Raw genomic sequence first — 27,131 nt, 5'->3', positions numbered from 1 at the left:
GTTCTTGCAGGAACTGCAATATGACTGGCATAGGGCAAGTGATGGGGTCATGGTTTCTAGCCAGACACCAAGCTTGAAAATACTTCCACTTATAGGTATACAAAGACCTAGTGGAGTCTGCCCTAGTCTATACCCACAACCGCGTCCGATAGCCCTAGGGCTAGCCAGCGGTCCCTTACAGGGTCCAGACCCATAGGTGGAACCTGCCTGGTTCCGGGTGCCAAAGAGAGCCTTTTGCATGACTGAGGAGATCCAAACGAAGTGGAATCTCCCAGGGCTGGCTATGCAACAGCTGGCACAGGGTCGAAAACCACATTCTCCTGGGCCACTTGGGAGCCACTAGGAGAACTGACGCTTTCTCTAACCAGACTTTTTCTAGAAAAGCCGGGAGCAGTGGTATAGGCGGGAAAGTGTACAAAAACGCTTTGGGCCACTCGTGGGCTGCTCTCAGCTCCCACGCATTTATGTGCAGGGATGTCCAGCGATCTGACCAGGGTCTGCGAACTCCTCTACCTGCCCAGACCGCCCCGCCAACCTGAGTTGGGTGCGTCTGTCATCACCAATTGACATGTGTGTATCAGTCCTACCCTTGCGCCTTCGCTCAGATGAGAGGCTTGCCTCCACCAGCGTAGGGCTTCCCAGCATAGGCGAGACACGGTCAGTTTACGGTGTCCGTCGCGCTTGGGGTGCAGCTGAAGGCACTGAGCCACACTTGGATCGGGCGCTTGTGGAGTAACCCTAGTTGGGTGGGTGATGAAGCCGAGGCCATCAGACCCAATAGTTTTTAACACAACACCAATTGTACTGTGAACCCTTGTTGAACAGGGCCAGACAGTTGCAAATGGCAGCTACTCTATCATCCGACAGGTAGGCTTGCACTGTGTGGGCCACTGCTCCTTCCTGCGACTGGGCAGATCAACCAGTCGTTCAGGTAATTCATCACCCTGATCACTTGCAGCCGCAAGGGAGCTAGGATGGCATCCATGCACTTTGAAACGTGCGGGGGGCTAAGGAGAGGTCGAATCACAGCACGCTCCCCTGTAAGGCGAAGCGGAGATACTTCCTGTGCGCTGGACGAATAGGAACGTGGAATCCACGTTCTTTCGGTCCAGTGTGATAAACCATTCACCCGGCCAGACAGCCTGGCGAGTACTGCAGACGCCCGCGTCTCATTCTCTACCTGCTGAGACGCCTTGCGTTCTCGGTGACAGCGTTGCAGCAATTCCTCAACCGCTGGCGGGGATCACTGGACATCCCTGCATTATTGGCTGAGCTGGGGCCACAGCAAGGGCTTGAGCCTGCTGCCTGGCCAGGGGCTCCCAGCGTCGCGTATGGCTCAGCCGTGTATTGAAGCACTGAGGACACTGAGTGAGGTAGAATACAGTACTGGTGCACCGAAGCATCGGGGCCACCGAGTGCAGGTGTTATTGACATGCTGTGGTGCTAAGCACCAAGGCATGGAGCATCTAAACACCGTGGGCACCGAAGCACTGAGAGGTGCCCGGCCTTAACTGAGTGAAGTCAGCATAAGCCGGGGTAGTGCATAGCATACACCGGGGTGGATACACAGACTCGAGTGGCTGTGGTAGGCAATCAGGAGAGCAGTACAGGGGAGCGCATGGTGCTGCACCACAGTGCAGAGCGGCGATAACCTGGTTCTGGACCACGTGCAGTCACAGACTCAAGGAGCTGCGGCATGTTATTTCTTTTTAACTGCAAAGGCAGTAATAGGAAAACATACAGGCTTATACACACAGCCATTTAGCTATGGGAGAAACACATTCACCATGCCAGGCGAGTGACCAAGCGTGCCGAGTAGGCGGGCTGAAACAAGCTGGCGGATTCAACTCTACAGCGGCACACAGCAGAGCTGGGTTCCCGTGGAAGAATCAAGGAGGGCAGTAAAGAAATGAATGCGCACACACACCACAGCAAGCTGTGTGGGTAAAAAATATCAGTCACCACGGCAACGCGGGTAACTGATTTTGTTTTGTTTTTCCAGCCCACCAAGTATGCGGGCTGAACAAGCCGGCATAAGCATCTCAACAGCGGGGCGCAGCAGAGCTGGGTCCCAGTGGATATCATTCTACATTTTCTTTTTAAACTGCAAGGCAGTAAAGAAAAAACACATATACACACACACACAACAGCAAGGTTGTGAGGGTAAAATAGCAGTCACCACAGCAGCGCGTGTAACTGCTTTTAAACAGCGCACCGAGTAGGCGGGCTGAGACAAGACAGCAGAAACCACTCTACAGCGGGGCCAGCAGAGCTGGGTCCCGGTGGAAATAACACTGTATTATTTCTAAAATGCAAGGCAGTAAAGAAACGAATACATACACACCCCACAGCAAGCTATGCGGATACAAATAATAGTTACCATGGCAACGCGGGTAACTGATTTTGTTTTGTTTTTACCAGCCCACAGAGTAGGTGGGCTGAAACAAGCCGGCATAAGCAACTCAACACCGGGGCGCAGCATAGCTGGGTCCCGATGGAGGAATCGTGCTTGTATTATTTTTTATTTCTAAACTGCAAGGCAGTGAAATAAAACCACACATACACGTACACAACAGCAAAGCTGTGAGGGTAATACAACAGACACCACGGCAACGCGGGTGAACTGCAAGTTTTAAGCGCACCGAGAGGGTGGGCTGAGGCAGTCCAGCAGAGTCAACTAAACAGCGGGGCGCGGCCGAGCCGGGGTCCGGTGGAGGATCACGCGTCTCTTTTTCTTTTTAAAGGAAAAACACAAAACAGCGACCGCTGTAAGGTTTTAAGCAGACTGCAATCGCAAAGCGATGTAGGCTGTTACACAGAAAAAGAGTAAACATATGGGCCTGACTTTGTGTTAACGTAGGTGTACACTCACTAGCGTTACAGCAAGGTATTAACACTGCGCACTGTGTGCTGAGTACCGTGGGCATGTAGTGCACCGCGTATGAGCACTACTGTTGAAACAGTTTACGTATGCACTGTGCACTATGTACACCGCGTGCAACGTGTATGCCGAGCCCCGTGCGCACCGAGTACGAACCGACTCACCGACAACACGAATGCCAGGGAAATACAACTGACCCGAATCGACTTGAGGGGCTCTTTACACGCTCAGCTAAACACAGAGATCTTACCGTACCGTCTCGAGAGGGAAAAAGAGGGAGATCTTCCTGCAAGTGACGGTTTTATCCCCTCGGTGGGCGGGACCGAGTGCGTCATCCCAGGAAGGGGCCTTCGGCAGCTCTGGTATAGAGAGCTCAGCATTACCTACCTCAAGGACAGGAATATCCCATACATAATGTTGGTGGTCGTCTTCGAATTGAAAGGGAACCAGATCGTTATTGTTTTTGTTTAATATAATATAGCAGGCTAATGTTCCTATTGAAGTAGGCTACCATATATTTTTTCATTAAAAAGTTTTTGTTGTTGAAATTAATGTTCAGCTTTCGTATTTTGTTGTTTATTTAATTAATCAAACCAAGTAGAGTAAGAAATTGCTTGTATCGTTCATGACGTTTTTTCAAATCAAGTAAGCTTATTTGTGTATAAAAACGACAACAGAGTTGCAGCCAGTGTCATCTTACTTAAAGGCACTCGAGCTGAAATCGTACAGTAATTTAAAGAAGGCTACACTGCATGTGAGCACAGCAGAGAGTGCCTATGTTGTCTGCAGCGGGGTAGCGGGAATCGCAAGCGGTATGGAGCGGAATTTTGTCACCACTCTGCTGCGCTCACATTCTCTGATCCAGGAACACTGTTTACTGTGATACTGGATTTCGTATGTGTTTGTGAAGTCTGAGAGCAAAACAGTGCCACGCCCAGGTCCAGTAAATGAACAGTTTTGTTTAGAAAGGCTACGTTTCTGGTAGTTTTCTTTTTTTTTTAACTACTGTACCAATATTCTTTATTCCTTATAACTGCCTTGTATAGACCATACAGCCCATTATAACAGTTGATTCTATAAATTATGCTTATGCAATTATGCCGACGCACCGTATGGTGCAATCACCGATTAAATATTCTGCATTTTTTGTTGTCTAAAATAATACAAACCGGATTAGTTATTGTAAGATAAACTGGATCAGTTATTTTAAAATAAACTGGATTCGTTATTGTAAGCCAATGTAAACGACTGTGATTGCTGGTATAATCCAATTTGTTTTTTGAAGGACGAACCTCCTGGACCTCTGTGAAAGCAGTGTCGCCAAGTGGAACTCTCTGTGTGCTACATTGAACTTGCGGAGGTGGAGCGGGACTATTTCTTCCCTTGTAAATAGTGTATTTCTGTGCGTTGCTGCACAGGTGTGTGTGTGTGCCGTCTTCCCTGCCGTTTGTGTGTTACCCTGCGTGAGTCTGTGAGTGGAAGCGTGTTTTGTGTCTGGGCAGTGCTGGCGTGCTGCCTAGGGCGTCACATGCACAGTGCAGCTGTGTGAGAGAGGGGTCTGTGTTGGCTGCACTGTGATTTGTTTTCGGTTCCGCCAGTCAGCTGCTTGTGCGCGAGCAGCTTGGGGTTGTGTTGCGGGTGTGTCGTTGGTGTTACCTAACGAGCTACTTATCCTGTTCCTAAAAAGAGCGGCATTTTACCTGTCGTTCCTGTTTAAGTAAAGATAGCAGTTTTAACTGCTTCGAGCTGCATCCTGTGTTGCCTTCTCTTATTCCGCTGAGGACCAGATATGCCTCCACCACTATATATATATAGTAGGGTCTAGCCGCGTTTCAGATTTTGTAAAAAAAGAAAGAAAAAAAAAACTTAAAATAATATATATATATATATTTAAACAGTTTTTTTTTTTTTTTTTTTTTTTTTTTTTTAACAAAATCTGAAACGCGGTAAGACCCTACTTACGAATCAGGAAGACTGTTCTGCTGTCAACCCAATCGCCTCCTTTCACTCTCTGAGAGGCCCAGTCTGGATAGTCTCCGCCTCCGCAGTAGGGGGCGCTGAAGTAGGCTTAGTTGAATTATCCTCCCGTTGATTTTCCTCTTGATCCAGCGGGAGTGTGCAAGGCCAATGCAGCGGTTCCCGTTACCCCAGCAAAAGTTGTGAACAGGATTCAGACCACTACGCATGACTCACCTTGCACTCAGGTGTTAGTAGTGCGCCACGCGAGCCACAGTTTGAATTCCTGTTTTGAAATCACTACATGTCCAACAATGCCCTGCTCAGAAAGTGTACGGTCTACCTTATTTAAACTTCCAGATGAGGAAGTTTCATCTCGTGGAGCCCTTTGTGGTATAATATCACAATGTTGTAAAGCTGACTCAAGCATGCTAGATGGCAAAACATACACAAGCATACTGAATATGAAGTTTTTGCATCACATTGGATGTAGCTACCATAAACAAACACCAGATGGCGCTGTAGTTTTGTTACAGTAAAGTTCCTTTCCCGTTCTTACACATTGAAGTCAAGAGAGCTCATTGGGAGATAGGCTAGGTGACATTAAAGTTTTGTTTTTATTTTTGTAGTAAACGTCACGGTGCACTGTGTTCAAATGATATGGAAAGAATATATGTAGATATTAAATATATATTGCCAGTATTCATTTTAACATTACATTCTATACAAATAGTTTCAACTAAAAATATATGGTATCTTTACCCATTAAAATTAAATCTGTCATAAAGTTATAAAAACTTCTCTAACAAAACCCGTTTAATTAAATACAAATACAATACTAAAGAAGCAACCAACAGACTTCTGCCACACTCAAGATGGCCGATGCCAGGACACACGCACTACTTCCAGGGCAGTCACGTGACTTGCCCTCCAGCCTGTATTCTTCTGTGTAACTTAATAGGGGTGGGCAGTAAACGATTGGCATGCGAAATCAGAAACAGAAAAGGTGAAGCAACTGCAACTTCCTGAGTCAAGATTAGCAGAACGAGAAGAAGGAGCTGGGGAGACGAAGGCAATCGGTCACTTTGAGACACTCTGAAGAAGGACAAGACGAGAGAAGCGGTAGACACGTAACACAGCAACAAGCATGGATTACCGGGTGAGTACTGCAGCGAGTCCGTTTCATGCGAGAATCTGCCTTCCCAGTTGCCCAGTCAACACAGACACCTTTATTATCACCAAGCAATCTTGTGAAAACGTGTCTTCTTTGCGTAAGATACCTCGTTTTCAATGTAAGTTTACACACTCCGTAATGCTGCTTTAATTTTGTCACCTGTGATGTTTTTTGTTTAACCAGACGATGCTAGCTACACAGTCACTACGTGGCTGTGTTATGTATGTAATTTAGCTTAGATTATAGTTGTTGTATTTAATCGAGGAATCCTATGGAGGGTTGACATAACTGCAAACCCAGCCTATTCATTAAAGTATTAAGGATGAGGGTTTGCACTACCTGTACAAATCCAGGCTGTATAACCGCGTCGTTGTTTATACAACTGGGGACCTAAAAAAGTTATTTTGATCCATCACCCTTAGTTAAAAATACACACAGGTTTAGGTCTTCTTTTTAAGGCACGTTTATGGTGTCAACACATACGAAGCTGTATTAGTTTATCCTAGGCTACAGTGTCAGTTTCCCATGTAAAGCTGCACAGTATGTACACCGACGACTATTCTAGTCTACGCATTGTTATTACCGCAGTCAGCCACGATTTACCTACCATCTGTTAGTCCGCGTACTTGACCACGTGTTCATCATTTACTACACTTTACCTTTTTTTTTTAATGTGGTATGTGTTCTTTTAAAAACCTGAAAAGAAATGCACACCAAATTGTGGTTGAGATGGAGAATAATTAGTACAGCATTGATGTAAAAACAGACTCTTTCTCAGGCCCAACAACAGATTCCATGGACAGTGCCTTGCAAATGTTTTCCTAAGTATTTATTTATTTATTTATTGCACTTATATAGCGCTTTTTGTACAAAAGTATCGCAAAGCACTGTACAGCACATAGCAGAAAAATTAACAAACCACAATACATTTGTATAGCATGTCACACATACAACTGCCACAGTCAGACCATTTAAATAACAGTATACACGTAATACAAAAGAAGCAATTTTAAAGTTACATTAAAACCCACTAAGGTAAGAAAGCCATTTTATAAAAGTGCCTTTTTAGCCTTGACTTAAACTGTAACAGTCCCAGCTTCCCTGACAAATGAAGGCAGAACATTTCATAATTTAGGAGCTCTACAAGAAAAAGCCCTACCTCCCGTGTTGCTTTTGTTGACCCTAAGAATAACCAGCAGCCCTGTATCCTGTAAACTCAGAGTGCGGTGTGGAAGATACGGGGTCAGTAACTCCTGCAAATAACTAGGTGCTAATCCATTCAGGGACTTGTAAATTAACAGCAAAATCTTAAAATCAATTCTATACTCTGTTTCAGATACGGAAATAATTGGTCTAAGTTTGGCTATATTTCTCAAATGGTAAAAAGATACTTTAATAACTTCCCTAATATGAGTCTCAAATGATAGATCAGGATCAAAGATGACCCCAAACTATTAATTTCTAAGTTTTGATGAGAGACTGCAAGGGTTGAGCTCATGTAATCCCACATTTCCTTTTAGTTGGTTCTGTGAGCCCACTAACATAACCTCTGTTTTATCTGAATTCAACATTAGAAAATTCTGTGACATCCAATGCTTGATGTCTGTAAGGCAAGTAGCTAATAACACCCAGGCAGAAGAAATTCCTGGCTTTAGGGACAGATATAGCTGAGTATCATCAGCATAGCGATGGAAGTTCACTCAGTGTCTGCGGATAATAACAGCAAGGGACCTAGAATGGAGCCCTGTGGAACACCACAGACAACCTCCGATAATGCCGATTTTACATCCCCAATAGAGACAAACTGAAACCTATCAGAAAGATAAGATTTGAACCAGGATAGGACAAGGCCAGTCCTACTGTGCTTTCAGGACGATTCAGTAGGATGGAATGGTCTACAGTGTCAAAGGCAGCACTTAGATCTGGAAGAATTAAAACTGATGGAAAGCCTGAGTCAGAGCTTATCAGCAGATCGTTTACAACTCTGACAAGGGTCTTCTCGGTCCTAGTTGCAGCACGAAAACCAGACTGAAACTTCTCAAATACTATTAAGCATAAGAATTTTTTTGTAATTGATTTGCAACAACTCTCTCTAGAACCTTATCTAAGAATGGTAGGTTAGAGATTGCTCTATAGTTATTGAGGACTTTAGGGTCCAATTTGTGTTTAAGCATAGGCTTTACCACAGCTACCTTAAGTGCTGAAGGAACTATACCTGAGGAAAGTGAACCATTTACAATTTTTAAAATGTGGGTATTAATAACACCAAGAACATCTTTTAATTAAGGCTGGGGCGATGCCTTGTTTTTCACTATCGATATATTATTCTCCAAAAAAGCTGATGCATCAATTCATCGATGTTATAAAAAGGTAAAAAAAAACCTGCAGTAATACATGTGGAGCTGTGGATTACTGTGTAACATTGCAAGTAACGCTTTAAAAACTATTATGCATATTACATTGATTACATCAGTTTATGAATATACTGTAGTAATTAAATGTTAAATATATATATATTTTTTTTACCTTACTCGTGTTGATTTGTACCAGTTGGGGGTCTAAGCAAAATAAAAATAAAGTTGTTTAAATCCATAACCAGTCAGAGTAACAACCAATCAAGAGAAAAGCTAGGCAGGACATTTTTATAAAAAGCAAACAATAACAGCAGCGTGTTTCTAAAACGCAGATGTAAAAGACAACATTTCTCCTTTTCATCCCTATCCAATAATTTTATTTATATTACGAAGTAGTTTTAAGCAATGCAACGTGTAAAAATTGTTCCACTGCTCCCTGCATCCTCTTAAATAAAAAAAAATAATAATAATAAATAAAATCTGCAGGGGTCCAATGTAGTGTACCAGCAGAACATGGTCTTAGGTGTCAGAACAGAGTGCAGACCAGCAAACACTGTCGTTAACGTGAGGATCATCTAAAACATGACAATTTCAATGGAAGCATTAAGACTTTGATTTGAAAGGAGCACGAGTCATTTTTGGACTTGGGTGCTAAAAGGCAAATTTAAAGAACTTTTAAACAGCAAAACTATAAGTAGTTATGATGTTGACAGCTACCCGCAGAGACATTGGTTTTCAAAAGAAAACGTTTCATGGCAAGCTACCATTATTTATACTTTGTACAGTTTTGCATGTTAACTTTGTTAATCTGAAATAGTTACACTGGAAAATAATATAACTATGTTGATGCAATATGTAAAAACACATGTTCTGGTTGAAAACGCAAATTTTGAGATGGTATGCTTTTTACAAATGCACATTTTTAAAGGCTACCGCGACCTCTGTATCTCTAAATGGTCATGCAAACTAGTTCTGTTACCGGAGTATCCCAAACATGACTTTCTTTACCTTTCTTTCTTGCCATCTTACTTTAGAAAACAATTATCAATCATCGGAAGGCATTGTAGCTCGGTCGATCCAGTATTTGTAATTCTAGCACAACGATCTTAACTTGCTCTGTTACTTTGAAGACTCCTGCACAGATCCAGTCCCATCAGTAAACACTCACAGGGGGAGAAGGTGAGCTCAATCGCATGCAGATTCAGAGAGTCAGACCTGAGGGGAGCAGAGAAGTTCTGCGCTTAATGCAAAAAAGAATTGCAGATTCCAAATTTAATAAAAAAATAAAAGCTTTCCTTTACATAGAAACGATGCACAGGCTTGTCTATTGATAGTTATCAAATGATACGATGCATCGATACATTGATGTATTGCCTCAGCCTTACTTTTAATAGTTTTGTAGGAATAGGATCAAGGGAGCATGTAGTAGCTCTCACGTGTTGAAGTAGCTCTGTCAGTTCCTGTAAGGTAATCAAAGAAAAAGCCGCCATAGTAGCCTTAATAGGTGTAGTTGGTAAAATTGTGCTGGAGTCCTCCTTAATAGAAGGTGTCTATGGAATCTCATTTCTGATGTCTAGTATTTTATTTTTAAAGAAATGTAAGAAGTCATTTCAGCTGTGAGAGGAGCCAATGTCAAGGGTAGGACTATTATGGGAAGGATTAATTTATCTAGGGTAGCAAAAATAAATCTAGGATTATTTATATTTGTTTCAATTAAATTAGAATAATATGATGATCTAGCCTTTCTACGTTCCCTCTAAGACTTTCATTTAGTTAGCCACTGTGGGTAAAGTAACTTAAGTTTTTCCAGTGTGGCTAAAAAATGTTATGCCACATAATACTATAAACAAGTTAAACATTCTGTTTCACAAGGCATAAACCGTATATGTAAAGTGCATTATAACTCTGATTCCCATTTAATAAATGCCAAAATTAGTCCCATGTGAAAAAAATATCATTACAGATTTCCTAAATTCTGAATAGGTTTGCAGAGATATTCATGTACTGCATAATCCTTTACATTATTTTGACTGACACAGTTTTCTTTCCACTGCAGGACAGTGCTATTAGTGTGTGTTAATATTAATGCCTACCTGACCAACCACAGCTCTAGAGCTCTAGTTACACAAGATTGTACTAATGTGATTAATAATATTAGAAGGATTGTACAGCCACTACTGTGTTTAAAAAAACTTTTTTTTTTAACCGTGTTCTTTCACCTGTGACTACTGACAGTAATATTGCACCGATTCTGACATTAAAACTCAATAAATCATAGTGAGACAAATCCTTCTTTTTAAAATAATGACTGTGTTTATTCTTTTATTAAATTGTTCCTCTTTCAAATTCACTCCAAAATATATCTCAGCACATTTTGAAGAGATAGCAAACCACAAAAAAAACTCCAAAAAAAACGTAGTTGTGATCTTTTGAAGCTGCGTGTTTCTGACTTGCCGTCTGTGAAAAGGTATGTTTGAAACCATGACTGCTTCACCTCCCTGTGATTAGTGTCACGGTCATATTATAGTTTGTTGTACATGGCTGGTGTTCCTTAGGCTGCATCTTTCGGAACATGATTCTGGTAATTTGTCCCTACATTCTGGTTTTTTTTTTACAACATTTTTTTCCGTTTGGATGCCATGTTTTTTTTTCTCTTTATACAAGCAGCGCCGTCCACTGATTGTTTGTTTCTATTAGAGCCTCTGTCCTTCCGCCAAACACAATGTTTGTAGCATGCATATGTTATGTGATCAAGCTAAAGGGCTTTCATTGGGCAAAATGAAATCAAACTTAAGTCTGTATTGATTCATGTACCAGCACACGTTGAATGTGATGGCAGTCTTATACAAGAACCTTTTTCAAAGCCTTTACCACCGTGGCGAACTTGGGGGTTGAGCCACAAGGGAAAACGTTTAGCTTGTGGCGACGTGGTGAGCGGCTAGCGGGAACAGCCTTCCTATATTTAACCAGGTGTCCCTTCCATGCGATGTAATGAACATGCAGTTTAGATTCCCATCATCTTCGTTCTATTTTACGACACTCATATTTCATCTTAAGAGTTGTGTCATTGAACCACAGTGAGCTTTTTTTAAAATACACTCTCCGAGTTTTGATTGGCGCTACAGTATCTAAGATACCGGTCAAGGTGGTGTTGTAGATATTAACCAGCTCATCTACTGATGAGGACTCAGAGAGTGGTAATGAGCTCAAGACATCAGAAAGCTCAACAGCAGTTGAATAATTAATTACCCGGGATTTAAATGTATGGTCCATAGTCTTTGTAGATACTGGCAGATTCACCTAAAAAAGAATGGCAAGATGATTAGAAATAGTAATGATGTTCTTAACAGCTAAACCACAAGAAATTACCAGATCTCAATTATGGCCACAATTATGCATAGGACTTTTGACATAAAGGATATAATCTAAGGAATCCTGTAGCCTCAAAAATTCCAAGGAGAGAATCAGAATCAATGTCAACATGAAGGTTAAAATCACCCAATAAAAGAATCCTATCATATTTGACTGTCAATATAGATAGCAGATCCCCAAATTCAGTCAGAAATAGCGCGTTTGACTTGGTTGGTCGATAAATAATTACAATGTGAACAGGTAATGGACTGTTTAATGTCAAGGTTAAAACTCCAAAAGATGAATAACCTTCAACAATTTCCTGTTTTGATTCTAAGTTCACTACGGAAAACAATAGCAAGTCCACCTCCCCGCCCAGTAGAGCGAGCTTTCTGGAAAAAAGAATAGTTAGGTGGAGAAGCCTCAATCAGGGAAACATTGGCATTCAGTCCAAGCCATGTTTGAGTTAAAGAGAGAATATCAATGTTGTAATCCTGAATAAAATCACTAATTAACAGAGCCTTATTAGACAGAGACCTGACATTAAGTAAACCTAGGCGTAAATTGGTCTAATCAAGAGCATGTGATTGAGCAGGGGTAATAGGAATTTGATGAAGGTTACTGTAGCACTGTGGCAATGTGCACCGCCCCTGTGTGCATTTGTGTGTTATATGTTGTATGTTGCGTGCGTGTGTTAATGTTGGTGTATAGATTGGTACACGGGATATAAACGGGTCTGTGTTTCACGTGTATTTAAAAAGTGTAGATTTGTATTTAGGCACGAGGAGAGCACAAATCACTTCACGTGCTGGTTAAATGTAATATGTGAGCACGGGGTTGCACAGAATTAATTCACGTGCTGGGATTCAAGTGAATAATTAATTAGTAATTGAATCCCAGCACAACAGTATATATGGATGCACATTTCTTTCAGTCGGGGTTGGGTGTTCGAGAGTGGAGAACGGGTGAGAGAGAAGGAGAACGTAAAGGAAAATAATAATCTAAGTGTTTGTACTCACCGTGTTTGTTTGTCTCTCCGTGCACCGTTTGTTAAGTGTTTAGTACGTTTTGTTTGTCTATTTATTTTGGCGCAAGTGCCGTGTCCAGTGTTTTTGTCTGTTCAAACCTTTTATTTTCTGTTCTGTTATTAAATGTTGAGCGCGATCACGCGCCCAGCTTCACCAAACCCCAAATCTCTGTCTGTTTATTTCCTGCTTCTGGTCTGACGCCACCCACTCCGGCCGTCTTTGTGACAAGCACACACCTCTGTGTTTACTCAACGGGTAGTGGGAATGGCAGGATACTTTAACCTGAAATTTACATGCCTCTTTAGATTCCCTGCCCTCCCCAGTTTCTAGTTTAAATACCTTGCTAGGTGATGTTCGATGTTATCAGCTAGCCTGCTTGCCACTGACCTATTTAGGTGCAGTCCATCCTTTCTATAATATCTATTTCTTTTCCAAAAGCAATCCCAGTTGTTTATAAATCCCAGCCCTTCTTGCACACACCAACCAGCCAGCCAAGTATTTAAGTATAAAGTCTATAAAGTATAAAGTCCTAATCGATATTGGACTACTGTCAAACATATGTATATTAGGATAGACCAATCATCACAACAATCAGACCAGTAGGGGTAGTCAGGCATTTAGGTGTGACAGCTTATTGCACCCCGGCTCACACTGAGGATCAAGAGAACATTGGTCGATTTTGCCAGAAAATGCCATGACAAAGGTCCCACATTGCAAATATATCAGCAAAAGAGAGAGTAAAAGATTTTCATTGCTTTGTACACTGTGAAGGTGGCACTCGATGCGATCCACAGTGCTCTACCGCCAGGCGAAATTGACATCAACCTTATTTTGGTCATCGACAGCTGACCGTCTTCTTAATTTAAACATTAGCTTTCAGATACGTAAATGCAGCTGATGCTGAGTGCAGCAACTCACTGTGGAATCTTGTCCTGTCCGATCAGAGGCGTTCTCTTTCGGAAGACAAACTGATAATGCTGGTGTTCCTTTATTTCAATCTTCGAATTTAGAAAGACTGTTAAAAAAAGAAAAATCCATTGTTTTCTACTTTTTTTTCTAAAACTTTTATGCTGTATTTTGATTTCTGGTATTCTTTTATGCTGTATTTCTGATTTCTGAGAAGACCCCAATACAACTGCACAGTACGTTTGTTACTTTGCACATACTATGCATGTACAGAGATACCACATCATTTAGATTTTTTTCTGTGCATAATTCCCTGGGGTGCAGCTTATTGTATTGACTCAAAAAAGCACAAAGGAGATCTGTACTCATACAGAACACACATTCAAATAACTACTGCAAAGCTGTACACTGCAGTACTGTATGATAGGTAGTTATTGACTTGCATTAAGCGAGGTACTATATATTACATACTGTGAACCCAATCTTCTCTAAGCTAATTTTAGATCGATTAAAACCAAGACCTACATTGTTATATTGCTGTTCAGCAGTGGTGGTATATACGTACTGCTCCAGATTTGTTACTGTATCCTACTGGTTATAGTACAACACCCATATTTTCAGGTACACACCCAAAAACTATATGCCCTGTGTCTAGGCTACAGGAACCGGTTGCACAAAATGTCTTAAATGCTTTTAAGACCACTTATTGGACTTCAAATTTAAGCCCCAAAAAAATAAGACCGTTGCCAAAAAAGTCTTAATTTGAGCCTGGTCTTAAATTTAAGTCATTTAAGCCCCCCCCCTCACCAGGCTTAAATGGGGGGAAAAAAGTATCTGTTGCTATAGAAGCTGACATGGCAGCACCCCTGATAGCTTTTGCTGAATTTTTAAATGAAAGGGCATTTCATAGGGAAGGAGTATTTAAGGACAGACACAATCCCGTAGAGTGGAGACTGCGTTTCCACTGCGAGGACGTATTAACTGTAGTGGAAATGTTAAAAGATGACTTGGAGCCTGCAGCTAACGGAACCCACAGCATCCCCGCACTCATTCAAGTTCGTGTGGCAATTCGTTTCTATGCCACTGGAAGTTTTTAAAATGTTGTTGGAGACTTCACGGGGATTCACAGATCGTCAGCCAACAGGATTAAAAAGCCGCAGTGGAAGTATCAGATTCATTTAACCCTATTCATGAATGTTTTCTGCACAACCACCCTTGTCTCAGTTATCGCATTACTTTTTAATGAACTTCATTCCCAACTTGTCTGTACTCATATAACAGCCATACACACATACATTGCTGTTACACAAAATATATCTGATTTAACAATAGAATATGTTCAAGCACTGTATAACTCGCGTTGACGGACAGATCATTGCAATAACAGAGGTGTTTGATTGGCTTACACAAACTAGGTAATTCCACAGCTTCACCTGGCGGTTTTAAAGATGCCACGATGATGTATGTACGATTTTACTGCACAGTTCTATAAAAACAACTTGAAGTTTATATATGTATTTATTGTCTATATTTACCTAAACAAGAGTGATAATGTCTTGAAATGAAGTGATTTCACAAGACCGCCACTAGAACAGTGTGATTTTGAATTCATTTTTAATTAAACTAACTTATTTTTTATTATCCTGCTGCTGCTATTGCTGTGGCATCCTCTATTCCTGTTTCTGCACCCATTCAATTCCACTGAAAACATTTCCCCATAAATATCAGTTATTAAAGAAGTTAACTGGGAACCACCTCAGCCAGCAAATTTTTCAATTTTTAAAATGTCATTTACAGTACAACTTATGGCTGGGGTGATGGTATTTTACACGTTCAGTAATTTCTTGCCAGGCTTTATTTTTGTCAGAATTTTTTAATGACACCCCTAACTTCCCCAATATTATTTATTTTTTTAATAATCACTTACAGTACAATTTCCCATTCTTCTTTGCGAAAATGTATTTTCTTCACTTTGCACGCAGCCATTTTGTTTTTTTCAAACAAACTCTCCAAAAATAAGACAGATCTTTGTTGCTTAGCAACACTAGCTTAAGACCAGTCTTAGGTAAGACCTACTAAGTTTTGCTTTGAGCAACAGGCTTATCACAAGGTCTTACTTTAGACCAATTTCGCTGGACTTAGACTTAAGTTAAGACTTTTTTGTGCAGCCGGTCTCCGGTGATTTACCTAAACCACATGTTGTTGAAATACAAAGATACCATTAGAAAACAATATGGTCAGCAGCCAAGACCGCGTAACATTGCTCTGAAAAGAAACTGAGCAAGGCAGGTTTTCTCCCTTCGTGGTTTTAGTTCAAGCATTGTCAGCCAAAACTGAAACAAAAAATGTGTCTATTAAAATATGTATCTGAATGTTGCATTTCTAAGAAAAACAATGTTTACAGCCTATGGATTTCTTGAAATATGTACTATTATAAGGTTTGTTCATTTTGGGATAACGTTGTACTCCAAAACAAACGCACACAAATGAGGAATCTGGGGTACTCTGTGTGTCCACTTCGTAAACCTCTACACACCTACCTGAATTTTGAATTCAACCACTCCGACCATGTCGACTTGATGCTCATAAGTTTACAGTTTTCCCATGGTTGTATTGATTTGCAGTCTTTAATAGATTTTACTATACTGTTCTGCACTTCCCAATGTTTATGCTTTACCATTCCTTCACTGTGCTTTAATACGCTTGTCTGTGCTTCTACTGGTAAATGTTCGAACACAAGGAGAGCTGCAACGTTCTAGCATTGCTGCAGAGCTGGACACATAGTCTAGACTCCTCATAGTGTACACTGCATGGAACTGTACCCCTGGTGTACTCAAGCATTCAATTGTCTGCATGAAGGTTACAAATATTAGAAGGAAAGAGTTACTGTGAGCTTGAGTTTATTTTCTAAATCCCAGCCATTGTCAGCTCTTAAGCTGACAATGGAGAGACATATTCACATCATGCAGTCCAAAAAATCTGTTTAAGAGACACAGATGGGGTGCCAGTTTCAAGAATGAGACTCCTTTTCTGTTGTCCTTTATTGATAATGGGGTCTAAATAAACAGCACCATATATAATATGCAAGTAAGGGACTGTCAAATTATCTATTTTCTGAAGTCGTACAAAGAATGTCTTGGGAATTGGTCGCTTTTTTATAAATTATGATGTTTTTTTATTTAGCTTGAAATATTCACATGCCTGCCTTTTAAAAGTACTATAACTACCAGAGATATCATTTTTGTCACCGATCATAACTTTTGGTTGAGAAAAGGGATTGTAATGTTGGCACACATTTCCTTTCCAGCGCACAAGAGAGTACAGAAGGCAATGGAGCGTCAGCAAGCTCCAGTTATTTCTCATATGTTTAAAACATTTCTTTGGCCTATCAAGTTCCTATCTGGTGCAGTGTGGTTAGCAATATCAGTGTATATCACAGGTGATCATTTGAATGGCAAATGGTACAGAAAGACAGTGCCACACAATTACATTAAAATACAATTCATTGTTCAATGGTGGAATTTTTGCAAATTACAACTGAGGTTTTGCAAATACGTGAACAATTCATGCAAGTACACAATATAATGTCTAAAAGCTGTTTCTCATATAGTACACCGTACCATATAAAAATCTTCTTTTAAACTAAAAAAATAAATCCAGCTTGATTGGAAAATCCTACCTCACGCAATACTACTGGTTCATTGCAAAATCACATTAGAAAATGCTACATATGTCTTGCAATCATTTGTTGCTAAAATGTAACTTCTTGAATTAACTAGGCCTAGACGAATACAATTCCTTTTGACACAAATATGTGTTTTTCAATATAAATAATAAACACTGTATATATATTTTTTTTTTTAGATACACAAATTAATAAAGCTTTTACTACATTGGAAATCCATGAGCTAATTAAGTTACAAATTATGAGAGAAAGATTATCAAATTTTGAACCGGCGCTCAATACCATTATACACAGCTGTAACAATTACTATAGTCACAGAATTATTGTTTTGAGATTCAGCTTTTATTAGGGAGCTCCCCTAAATCCCTTGTTTAGAAAGCCAGTGTATTAAATCTTGTGACAGGGTAGCCGTCTGCCATGTGGGTGCGTGCATTCGCTGCTGAGTGACAGGCAGGAGATTGAGATGGAGGTGGAAGTTGATACGCCCTGCAGACGAACAGGATTTCTTTACATATCAACACACTGAACAGCTCATGTGACACGACCAGCAATGGTAGAGCATGGAGTACATATAACATAAACTCTGTTCACACTGGTGTGCTGGCCCAGGGCCGCCGCATATTTAGGTCTGCAACCCCGTTCACATTTGCAGATTAAGGCACCTTTGCACGTTCACATATGTGACTGAAAGCAGGCCTAAAATATGGCGAATTGCTTGTTTCTTATTAATATATATATATTTTTTAATGCAGCACAGTAGAAATTTTATGGTATATATTTAAAAAAAAAAAAAGACTATTTTGACTTACTGTTATGGTGTGTAACGGGGTGATTGGTCCGAGCTTACCCCCACCCACAATCACATTATTAAAGACTGAACATCAGCATTACCCCTTCTCTTGGAAGATTACCCAACATATGGCTATAACAAAACCATCTAACGCCTTCATTAAGGGAAGCGGCCTAATCTAAATACAGCAATACACTGTCCTGTATCGAATACACTTTGCTCAACAACATGCATGATACATAATGAACCACTGCTCTAGTGCCAGTAGAATAACATTAACAATAATAATCACAACTAGAACTGCCAGGCAGTTTTATGGCTCCCAAGCCCCAGTACCAGTACCAAACACTTTACTGGAATTACTGGAAGAAGCGGGTTAGTTCTTGATATTTGACAGGTTTGAAATCCGTAACTTCACCAGTTCTCCAGAAGAAGATTTTGAAAGTTTTTTCCAAAAAATGTGTCAGGCGGCCATCTTGGTTCACGCACTAACACCATTTTTGAAAAAGTCAATTGTACTGATACAGGCATGATGGTCTTCAGGTTTGGAGTTTTTCAAGTGAACCGTTTTTTAATGAAGCAGTTTTAAATTTTAAGAAGTTGTAGTTCTGGCGGCCATCTTGTTTTACAAAAGAACACCATTTTGCCATATTTGAATTCCATTGTCCCCGGATGATGCCTACCAAGTTTAGAGTTAGTTGGTTAAATGGTTTGCAAACAGAAGCAGTTTGATGTTTGGGCTGCGTTTTGGCGAATTTGGTGGCAGCCATTTTGATAGTAAAGTGTATTGCAGCAACTTCTGCTTCGCAAACTTGATTGCTGATGACGTATGTGAAGTTTCAGATCAATTGGTTCACCACTTCCCAAGAAGAAGATTTTGAAAGGTTTTTCCAAAAAAATGTGTCAGGCCGCCATCTTGGTTGACGCAGGCGCGCAATTTTTTTTTGCTTCTGAACTAGACTCTACACGGGATGATACCTACTAAGTTTCATGTTGATTTGGTTACACCACGTGCGAACAGGAGCAGTTTGAAGTTGATGGAAGAGTAATAATAATAATAATAACTAGGAGTTGCAAGCAACTTGACGGCTTCCAAGGCATTCTTATTCCTATCTGTGTCCCATAGTAACCATTACCCTACGTCTAAGGAGTCATAAGCCAGTTTTTCATTTCACCTTTAAGAAAGAGGTCACAGGCAAATACATCTTTTGATAGCGCATATGTTGTTTCCTTTGTGTTCCATAGTAACCATGACCTTATCTGCACTTTTGTAAGGAGTTATAAGCAACTTTTTACATTTGACCTTTAGGGAAAGGTCAGAGGTCACAGGCAAGGACATCTTTTGAAAGAACATATGTGGTTTCCTATATGTGTTCCATAGTAACCATGACCCTATTAGAGTTAGGAATTTTAAACGTTTAAACGTATAAACCCTAAAGAAGTGGTTAAACGTTTTATAATATGCTAGACGTATAACCGGTCACGTGACAAATGTCACCAAACGCATATTTTTTTTATGCAATTTTAGTAATTTGTCATCATTAGTCAGTCACGTATGAGACTGCTGTCGTGCCACAGTAAGGGCGGATGTTATAAAAAGGAAGGGGTTTAGCAATTACCTCCAAGTAGCTAAAGATCGACACTGGGGCGGGTTTTATTCTTGGTCGATCTGGCGCTTCATTGGTGCACTGTTTGTGTTTATGCCTGTAGTAGGCGTGGTATGGTATCAATGCCACAGCGGAGTTAAATAATGTTAATGACCAACATTTATGGTTTTGGAGAAGAAGATTTTGTTGAAATGGCCAATATTCACGTAAAATCCAATATGGCTGCCAAACCATGTGACCTATGACTTTGTTTTCGCTCTGACACAACTTCCCAAAGGCCTCTACCACCACCCTATGAAGATTCACGAGTCTACAACATTGTACCTTAAATGAATACTGCAGTATGTGCAAATTGACCATAGCTGAAATCTGATTGGCTCATGGCGGCCATGTTTTTTATGTAGCGACTTGCTTTTAACAAACTTAACCCTTTGCGGTCCTATGTCGGACCAGGTCCAACATTACAATTTTCCCTTTCCTGTCCGACATCATCAAAAAGAGGTAAAGCACATGTCTCTAGTTGTTTTTTCTCCAGAAAAAGCCAAGAAAACCATTCAATGGCCAAGTGAGACCGATAGGAGCCGAGAGAAGCCGAAAAAAAGGGGCGGATCTGAGCAATACACATAGCCCCGGCACCACAGAGATAACACGGCCATAAACAAACAAGATAGTTGCTTCTGCATCCAGCGCTCTGAGAATATCACAGACATTTGCAGAGCTTTTTGAGATGTTGTAGAAATAAAATAATGACTTGGATCGCATTATTGAGGAGTTTGGTGATAAAACGAGTGATCAGGAGATGATTTATCAGTATGCGACTATGAAGAGGTATGTGAAAAATTCAGCAAACAAGGGGTGGGGCGGGGCTGGAGATGCAGTACCGAGTGTCCTGTTGATATGCAGTGCCTTTTAAACCTGTTTTACTGTTTAAAAAATAAATAAATAATACTTTTAAACAGCGCGTGTAAAATAAACAGTGCGTGTGAAAATAAATTGGACCTGAAGCGCTTGAGACGCGCTGAATAAATGGACCGCTAAGGGTTAATAGACAACCTTGCCAAGGCGATGTATGCAAAGTTTCGCTTCAATCGGCATAACTGTTTCAGAGAAGATGTTTGACTAATTTTGACAAATACAATATGACCGCCACACCATGTGACCTATGATCTTCATTTTCGTTCTGACACAACTTGCTTTAGGTGTCTACCACCCTACCAAGTTTCGTGAGTTTCTGTGCAACGATGTTGATTTTAGAGATTTTTTTGAAAAGAGGAGAAGAAAAAAAATTAAAATCCTAACAAACAGTAGGCTTCCCAGCCGTTCTGGCTTGGAAGCCTAATAATAATAATAATAATAATGATAATTACAAAAACAATAGGTTTCCCCAGCCTTCAGCTAGGAAGCCTAATAATCACAAGCTTATCAGTGCCATTAATCAATAAAACAAACACTGACCTATTTTTTACTTCAAATATTACAAATAGTTCCCTTTCATGTTAGTTCAACTCAGTTAGTCTTCATCATCCGGGTGGCTATTGTAAAATAGAGCTGCAGCATTCTCCAGCCAGATTGCAGTGAGGTTGGCGTTGAGCACACAAGAATCCCAAGTTTGCTGCTGTTTACGTTTCCTTTCATTCGATTTATGTTTAGTGCTTCCCACGTGTTCTACAATGATGTGCCTATGTGTGTAATCTACAGCCTTGCTGCATGAAGTACAAAACAGCACATTACCATTGACGTGAAATCTGTCCTTGCCAAAGTCATTGATCTAATCTTTAGGGGTGACTGTTATTATTTTCGGCATCTTTGAACAGCTCTGGATACTAACTGAAGTAAACTGAAGCCTCGTTCAACACTGAACTTGAGTGCCGGAAGCAGTTTTATATTAGACAGGTATGTTTATGTAAATTTAAAGCAAATTTGCCTGTGTTAATGTTTATATATGGTACCTGTATTGATTTGGTTATTATCAAACAAACAAAAAAAGCCTTGCATATTTTTTGCCCCTCCTCAAATGTAAAACAAAAAATTCTCAGACATTGTAGAAAATCTCTGTTTTTCCGTGTCATCATAGAAAATCAAGTTGGTAAAGTGATACGGAAAGGCAGCCCTAACTCTGCTTTGCGTTCATATACATGTAAAGACTGGTCCCAGATTGCCTTTTCTTTTTTGGAGTGTTCACATATGAGAAAAGGCCCTGAAGCGGCCCTGGGCCTCCTTAAATCGCGAGTGTGAATGGGGTGTGAGATGCTGCCTAACCCTTGCGGGGCCTCTGCAGCTACACAGCTCTCTTTGTCCAGAGGTTGTTGCTGTGAATTCCCAATGGCTGTGTCTGCTGGCGCTGGCTGGAAAGTAGCCCATGCCTGCTTGTCTTGGGAACAGTGACTATTGTTCATTGGCGCTCTAGTCAAGGTCTGTTGCCAGTCTAATCCCGGCCCTTTGCTGGGGAATGAAACGGAGAGCAGCATTGCTTCAGTGTCACTGTGACTGCATATACAGCAATTCAGCTTTGCTCAGCACCATTACACAGAAGGATTTCTTTTGTCTATGGTTTCTGATCATAAAACTTAATACAGGTTTTGTATACCAGAAAGTTTCAGTTATCTTTGTTTAATACACCGGCCTTTGCTTCTTACCCCCTACTGCAGAACATAAGAAAGTTTACAAACAAGTTTGGTTGTTAATAGCTTATTGATCCTAGAATCTCATCAAGCAGCTTCTTGAAGGATTCCAGAGTGTCGGCTTCAACAACATTACTGCAGAGTTGGTTCCAGACCCTCACAATTTTCTGTGTAAAAAAGTGCCTCCTATTTTCTGTTCTGAATGCCCCTTTATCTAATCTCCATTTGTGACGCCGGGTCCTTGTTTAGTTTTTCAGGTCGGTCTCCCCTGGGTCGACATTGTCTGTACCTTTTAGAATTTGAATGCTTGAATCAGTATAGAGGGGGCGTCTGACAGCATGTTTGTCCATACAAATGTCAAAGACTTTTAGAGAACCGCTTATCCAGTTGTGTTAAAACATCCTGTAGATGTTCTTTAGCACCAGTTATGGGTTGTTTAGAGTGTGGATTTCTGTCCGTCTGTCTGCATGTCCCACTTTTTTATATTTTACATGTACAGAATCACTTCTCCAATTGTGATCAAGCTGGCCATGGAAATTCTTCAGCACAGGTTGAGAGTGTCAGAATCTGGGGGTATATAGAGGCACCTGTCAGTCCATTTTGTATTTTATATGTGAATGCTGTCATCCTTTCCTGTGATGGGAGTGTGTCGCTGGCTGGCTGTGTCTTTGCAGATTTCACAAAGACGTTTTCCCTTGTGCATGCTGTGTATGTCGGCTACAGTGTAGTCTTGTTCCTGATGCTAATGGCTCTAATTCTGTAGCCTTGGTGGGGAAGTATTGCTGACAGGGTGGTTCATGTCGGGTCGCCCGGTCTCCAAATGTGACCTTTAATTTTTATATGGCCAGTAGATTTTACTGTAAAGTTGCCACGTTGGCAACTAAACATTTACAGGATATACAACAGAAGTTCGGTTCTGTAATAAAAGCTTTCTGCTTCACTGTCAGAATCTGCACCGCCCTGTTGATCTCGCAGAGCCAATCCTTTCACGGAACCAGCCCCCTTTTCTTGTTTCCATAGTAACGCGCACCAGCAAGTCAAGTTAGGGTAGAACAGCGGAAATTATCATTCCGAATTCATTCTCCGTTGTCTGCAGTTCCGAAGAGACGGCTATTGCCAAACTTAAAGAAAATTAAGAAACTAAATAACTTTAAAAGCAAGTAGGTTCCCTCACTCCAACAACAAGGGATGGAAGGAGTGTTGAGGTGTCTGTGCTGCCTTGCAGTGTTGCAGGAGTGCAGCAGCACTACAGGCCATTGCGTTTCCCCGACTCACTCGGCTGATAGGCTTAGATGGCATGACGAAAAAATTCTCAAAATATCTGTTACTTCTCTTAAATAAAATGTCAAAGAAAATGAAGCAATAGTCAAATCTATTTGCATTTCGATTTGGAAAATCGATATCAGGCCCACTCCATGAAAATGAGAATGTTAGTATTTTAGCCATCTTGTCTGTGACAGTAACTGAAAAATAAAGAAATGTGTTCACTTCCCTGGAATTTTTATATAGTTATCTTCCATGGCATTTGATTAGTGTAATTCTATTTCCTGGCATTTAATGTATACATTTGCCTGGCATTTTAATGTACAGTTTCCTGGCATTTTATGCACAGAGTATAGTTGATGGAATTAGTTCTCTGGTACATCGATTGTATATAGTTCCTCTCCCACAATTTAAAGATAATAAAAAACACCCATTACATGAAAACAAAGCATGCCAAAGCAACGTGTGTGCAACATATACACGTCTCCTCATACAGTCCCTGTTTGAAAATTGTTGAACACCATAGTTCACTTGGCCACAAGCATACAAAGTGATTCGTCCCTCCCTGATTGCAAGTCATTGCCACACTTGCTCTGATAAGCAGAGCACACCCCCAGCCCTGCAATCTCTCATTGTGATGAACGGTGTTGCAAGCACACAGATACTGAGTCAGCTCTGGCCAGCTGGAAGGATCATTTCCTTATCTGCTGCTTGCTCTTATCCTGTTCATACCCTACAGTTGCCCTGTGCACTTGAGGCTGACTTTGACCCATACAGGCAGTGATTTATCATGTAGCGCACTCTGATCTACACAAACATGCTTACCACTTCACCTGGTACCCCGAAATTCTCATCCACTCTGCAAATATATGCAAGAGATTTTATTAAAGCAGTCATCCCACAAGTGCAGCTCTCCACACGTGTCATCCATTTGCTACCCATGCAGGTGAGTGGGTAGGTTATCTGATGATACAATGATGGTTTATGTAGATTGAGTACATGATGCTTCTCCGTCTCACTGTAATCACTGGAAAAGGCACTAGATGAAACCTGGTACACTTGACTTTGTTTTATCTTCAAATAATAATTATACTGTGACATGCTATGAGTGTGGAATGTGTTTTACATGCTGTTTGTATGGCCTTGTTTTAACACATTTTTTGATTGTAAACGGATTGGTAACCACACTTTGTACCTGGCTGCTGTTATCAGATGAGCAGAGTGCAGATACTGTGCCTGTCACTGGCTGGTATACAGTGCCACAGTATCAGTAACTCCTGAACACACTGCCATTTCAGCAGTGTACTATCTCAGCAGTCTGGATAAAGTTCATATACTGTATCGGAGACAGAGGGCAAACGTGCAAAAACGTTTGTCTGTTGTGCAAGTTTCAGAAATCTTTCACACATCCGTATCAAATCATTTTATTAAAAGATAATTTCTAAAATATGTCTAAGCGATATACAGCAGACTCTCGCTAATCCTAATTTATCCAGAGCACTGATCGGAATCTGTAGTATGTAGAAATACTAAAAGAAACTTCATGAATTCAAATTGTCACAAACATTTTCAATGTTAAGCTGTACCATACTAAAGATTCCTTGTGTAGTCAAGTTTTTTCGATACATTCCTAATGCTTAGTCAAAAATCATGTATAAATGTTTTACACATATCCTAGAACTATGATATTGAAGTTCTCTAGGTGTTATGATTGTAAAGACTATCGGTCAGTTCTGGGGTCCAGATTAGAGAGAGATCTACACCTGTGTTTGTAGAATGGGATTGAACATCTACCTCACTGATTGGATCATAACAGGACCCCATGACAAGGGCAGGCTTTTTTGAGAGATTCTGGAGTAACAGTTAAAGGTGCTGCACTGTTGTAACTGCTACAGAAAGCAAGTTAAGACAGAGCCCTGCTAGTGCTGCCTGTTTCTCATCGTGGGGGAGGGCGGGTGGGTGCATTATGGGTCACAAGGAAATATTTTTGCTACTGATCTCAAATGTCATGTACAGCTTAGTGTAGTTGGTGTAAAACCTTCACATTACAAGATCTATTGCTCCAGCTTGGCTGTTGTAGTTTAGACTTGGTCTGTGCATGCAGTCACACACGCTCTCCAACCCAGAAGCACGCCGCACTCTAATGCAGACATACAGTAAACATGTGAAAGGGATGCACAATTCATATTCATAGCCGGAAAAAACACCCCTTTTCACAGTTCACCACAGAATTTTTGCAGTTTTAACATGCTTTTCCCATGGTTCTACTAAGCATTTACCCGGTTTGCCATGTTCATTAATATGCTTTACTATACTTTGCAGATCGCTACAATGCTTACCTATGCTGTACAATGCTTTCACTATGATTTGTTGTACTTTGCTGTGTTTTTTCTATTTTAAATGTTGATAAGGGACACTGCAGTAAGGTGGGTTTGACACGAGATACCCGTTCCTCTGTGTGTGTTGCAGGTCTGTCGATCTCATTGCTGTTCCTCCGATTTATTGTAGAACCTGTTGGATTTTTGCAGCAGTGTGATCGGCAGTCTGCCACAGTGTAGCAGTGTCTGTAAGAGTTCCACAATGGTGCTGCAACTGCTTGTTTGTCCTGCTGTAATTGGGCCAAATGTCAAGACAGTGATTCACTACATTCTAATGTTAGCCCTAGACTTTATAGAAGAGCTAATAACAAGGTAACGGTATCAGAGGGAAGCACACAGACATGCGACTCTCTCATTCTGTGTTAAGGATGACCCGAGAGGTACTGACCATGTAAAATGGTGTTGGCTGTGTGTCTCTGCAGTCATTTTCTCTGGATTACTTTGCTGTATGCTTGTACAGCAGAGGTCGCGCTAGCTTTTCTGTTCATGCGTTCCTGAAACACACATGCCCAAAATGTTGCATCCCATCCATCAGATACTACATTTTAACACACAGGCTAATAAACTCCAGTGATGTGCATTTTGGTACATTTTTATGAATGTTTAAACTCTGGGATATAGTAGTTTAAAAAATCTCTGTCTGTGTATAGATAGAACAGTAGACCATTCACATGACAAAGAGACAGGATTCTAAGCCCTGTCTGTTGCCTTCATCTGTGTGTGTTTTAATATTTTTCTGCATTCCAATAACAGCAACAGCATCGCCTTTTTTTTTGCCCTGCAGCTCAGTACGTCTTGCCGTCTCGATAAACAAGCCACGGATCTCCCATTCAAAATTATAAAAACATATTTTTTGTTTGCGTTTTTGTGCATTACTACTGTTTGCAACTGCTTCGGTCACTTTAGTACTCGTAATCAGAAGTAGATGGCTGAGATGCAGATGAGCAATCTTCTTCATGAGAATCCCCTGAAGATGCTGACTGCTTAGGAAAAAAACTTCTGATTGACAACTGACTTGCTGTCAGTGTACGCTCGGCACTGGGTATTCATTTTTATGCTTAAAAAAAATCTCTAATGGTATCCCTGTTAAAGTAGTGTGGAAAATAACAGAAGCACAACGTTAAATTAGGCAAGTGC

At 40.7% G+C, this 27,131-nt stretch overlaps 1 protein-coding gene across 1 annotated transcript in view; it reads left to right on the top strand.

The window, feature by feature from the left end:
- Positions 1-5,718: 5,718 nt before the first annotated feature.
- sgpl1 (sphingosine-1-phosphate lyase 1) overlaps positions 5,719-27,131 on the top strand; it is a 51,804-nt gene continuing 30,391 nt past the window's right edge. Inside the window, exon 1 of the mRNA XM_034030624.3 lies at positions 5,719-5,996. Within this exon, the coding sequence (XP_033886515.1) occupies positions 5,985-5,996 (12 nt within the window). The 5' untranslated portion in view covers positions 5,719-5,984. The remainder of the gene's footprint in view (positions 5,997-27,131) is intronic.

This window comes from Acipenser ruthenus, chromosome 13 (genome assembly GCF_902713425.1).
Source record: "Acipenser ruthenus chromosome 13, fAciRut3.2 maternal haplotype, whole genome shotgun sequence".
In the NCBI taxonomy this organism is placed as follows: Eukaryota; Metazoa; Chordata; class Actinopteri; order Acipenseriformes; family Acipenseridae; genus Acipenser; species Acipenser ruthenus.
The sequence above is the reverse complement of the archived record's forward strand: the minus strand, read 5'-3'. Positions and strand labels throughout refer to the sequence as shown.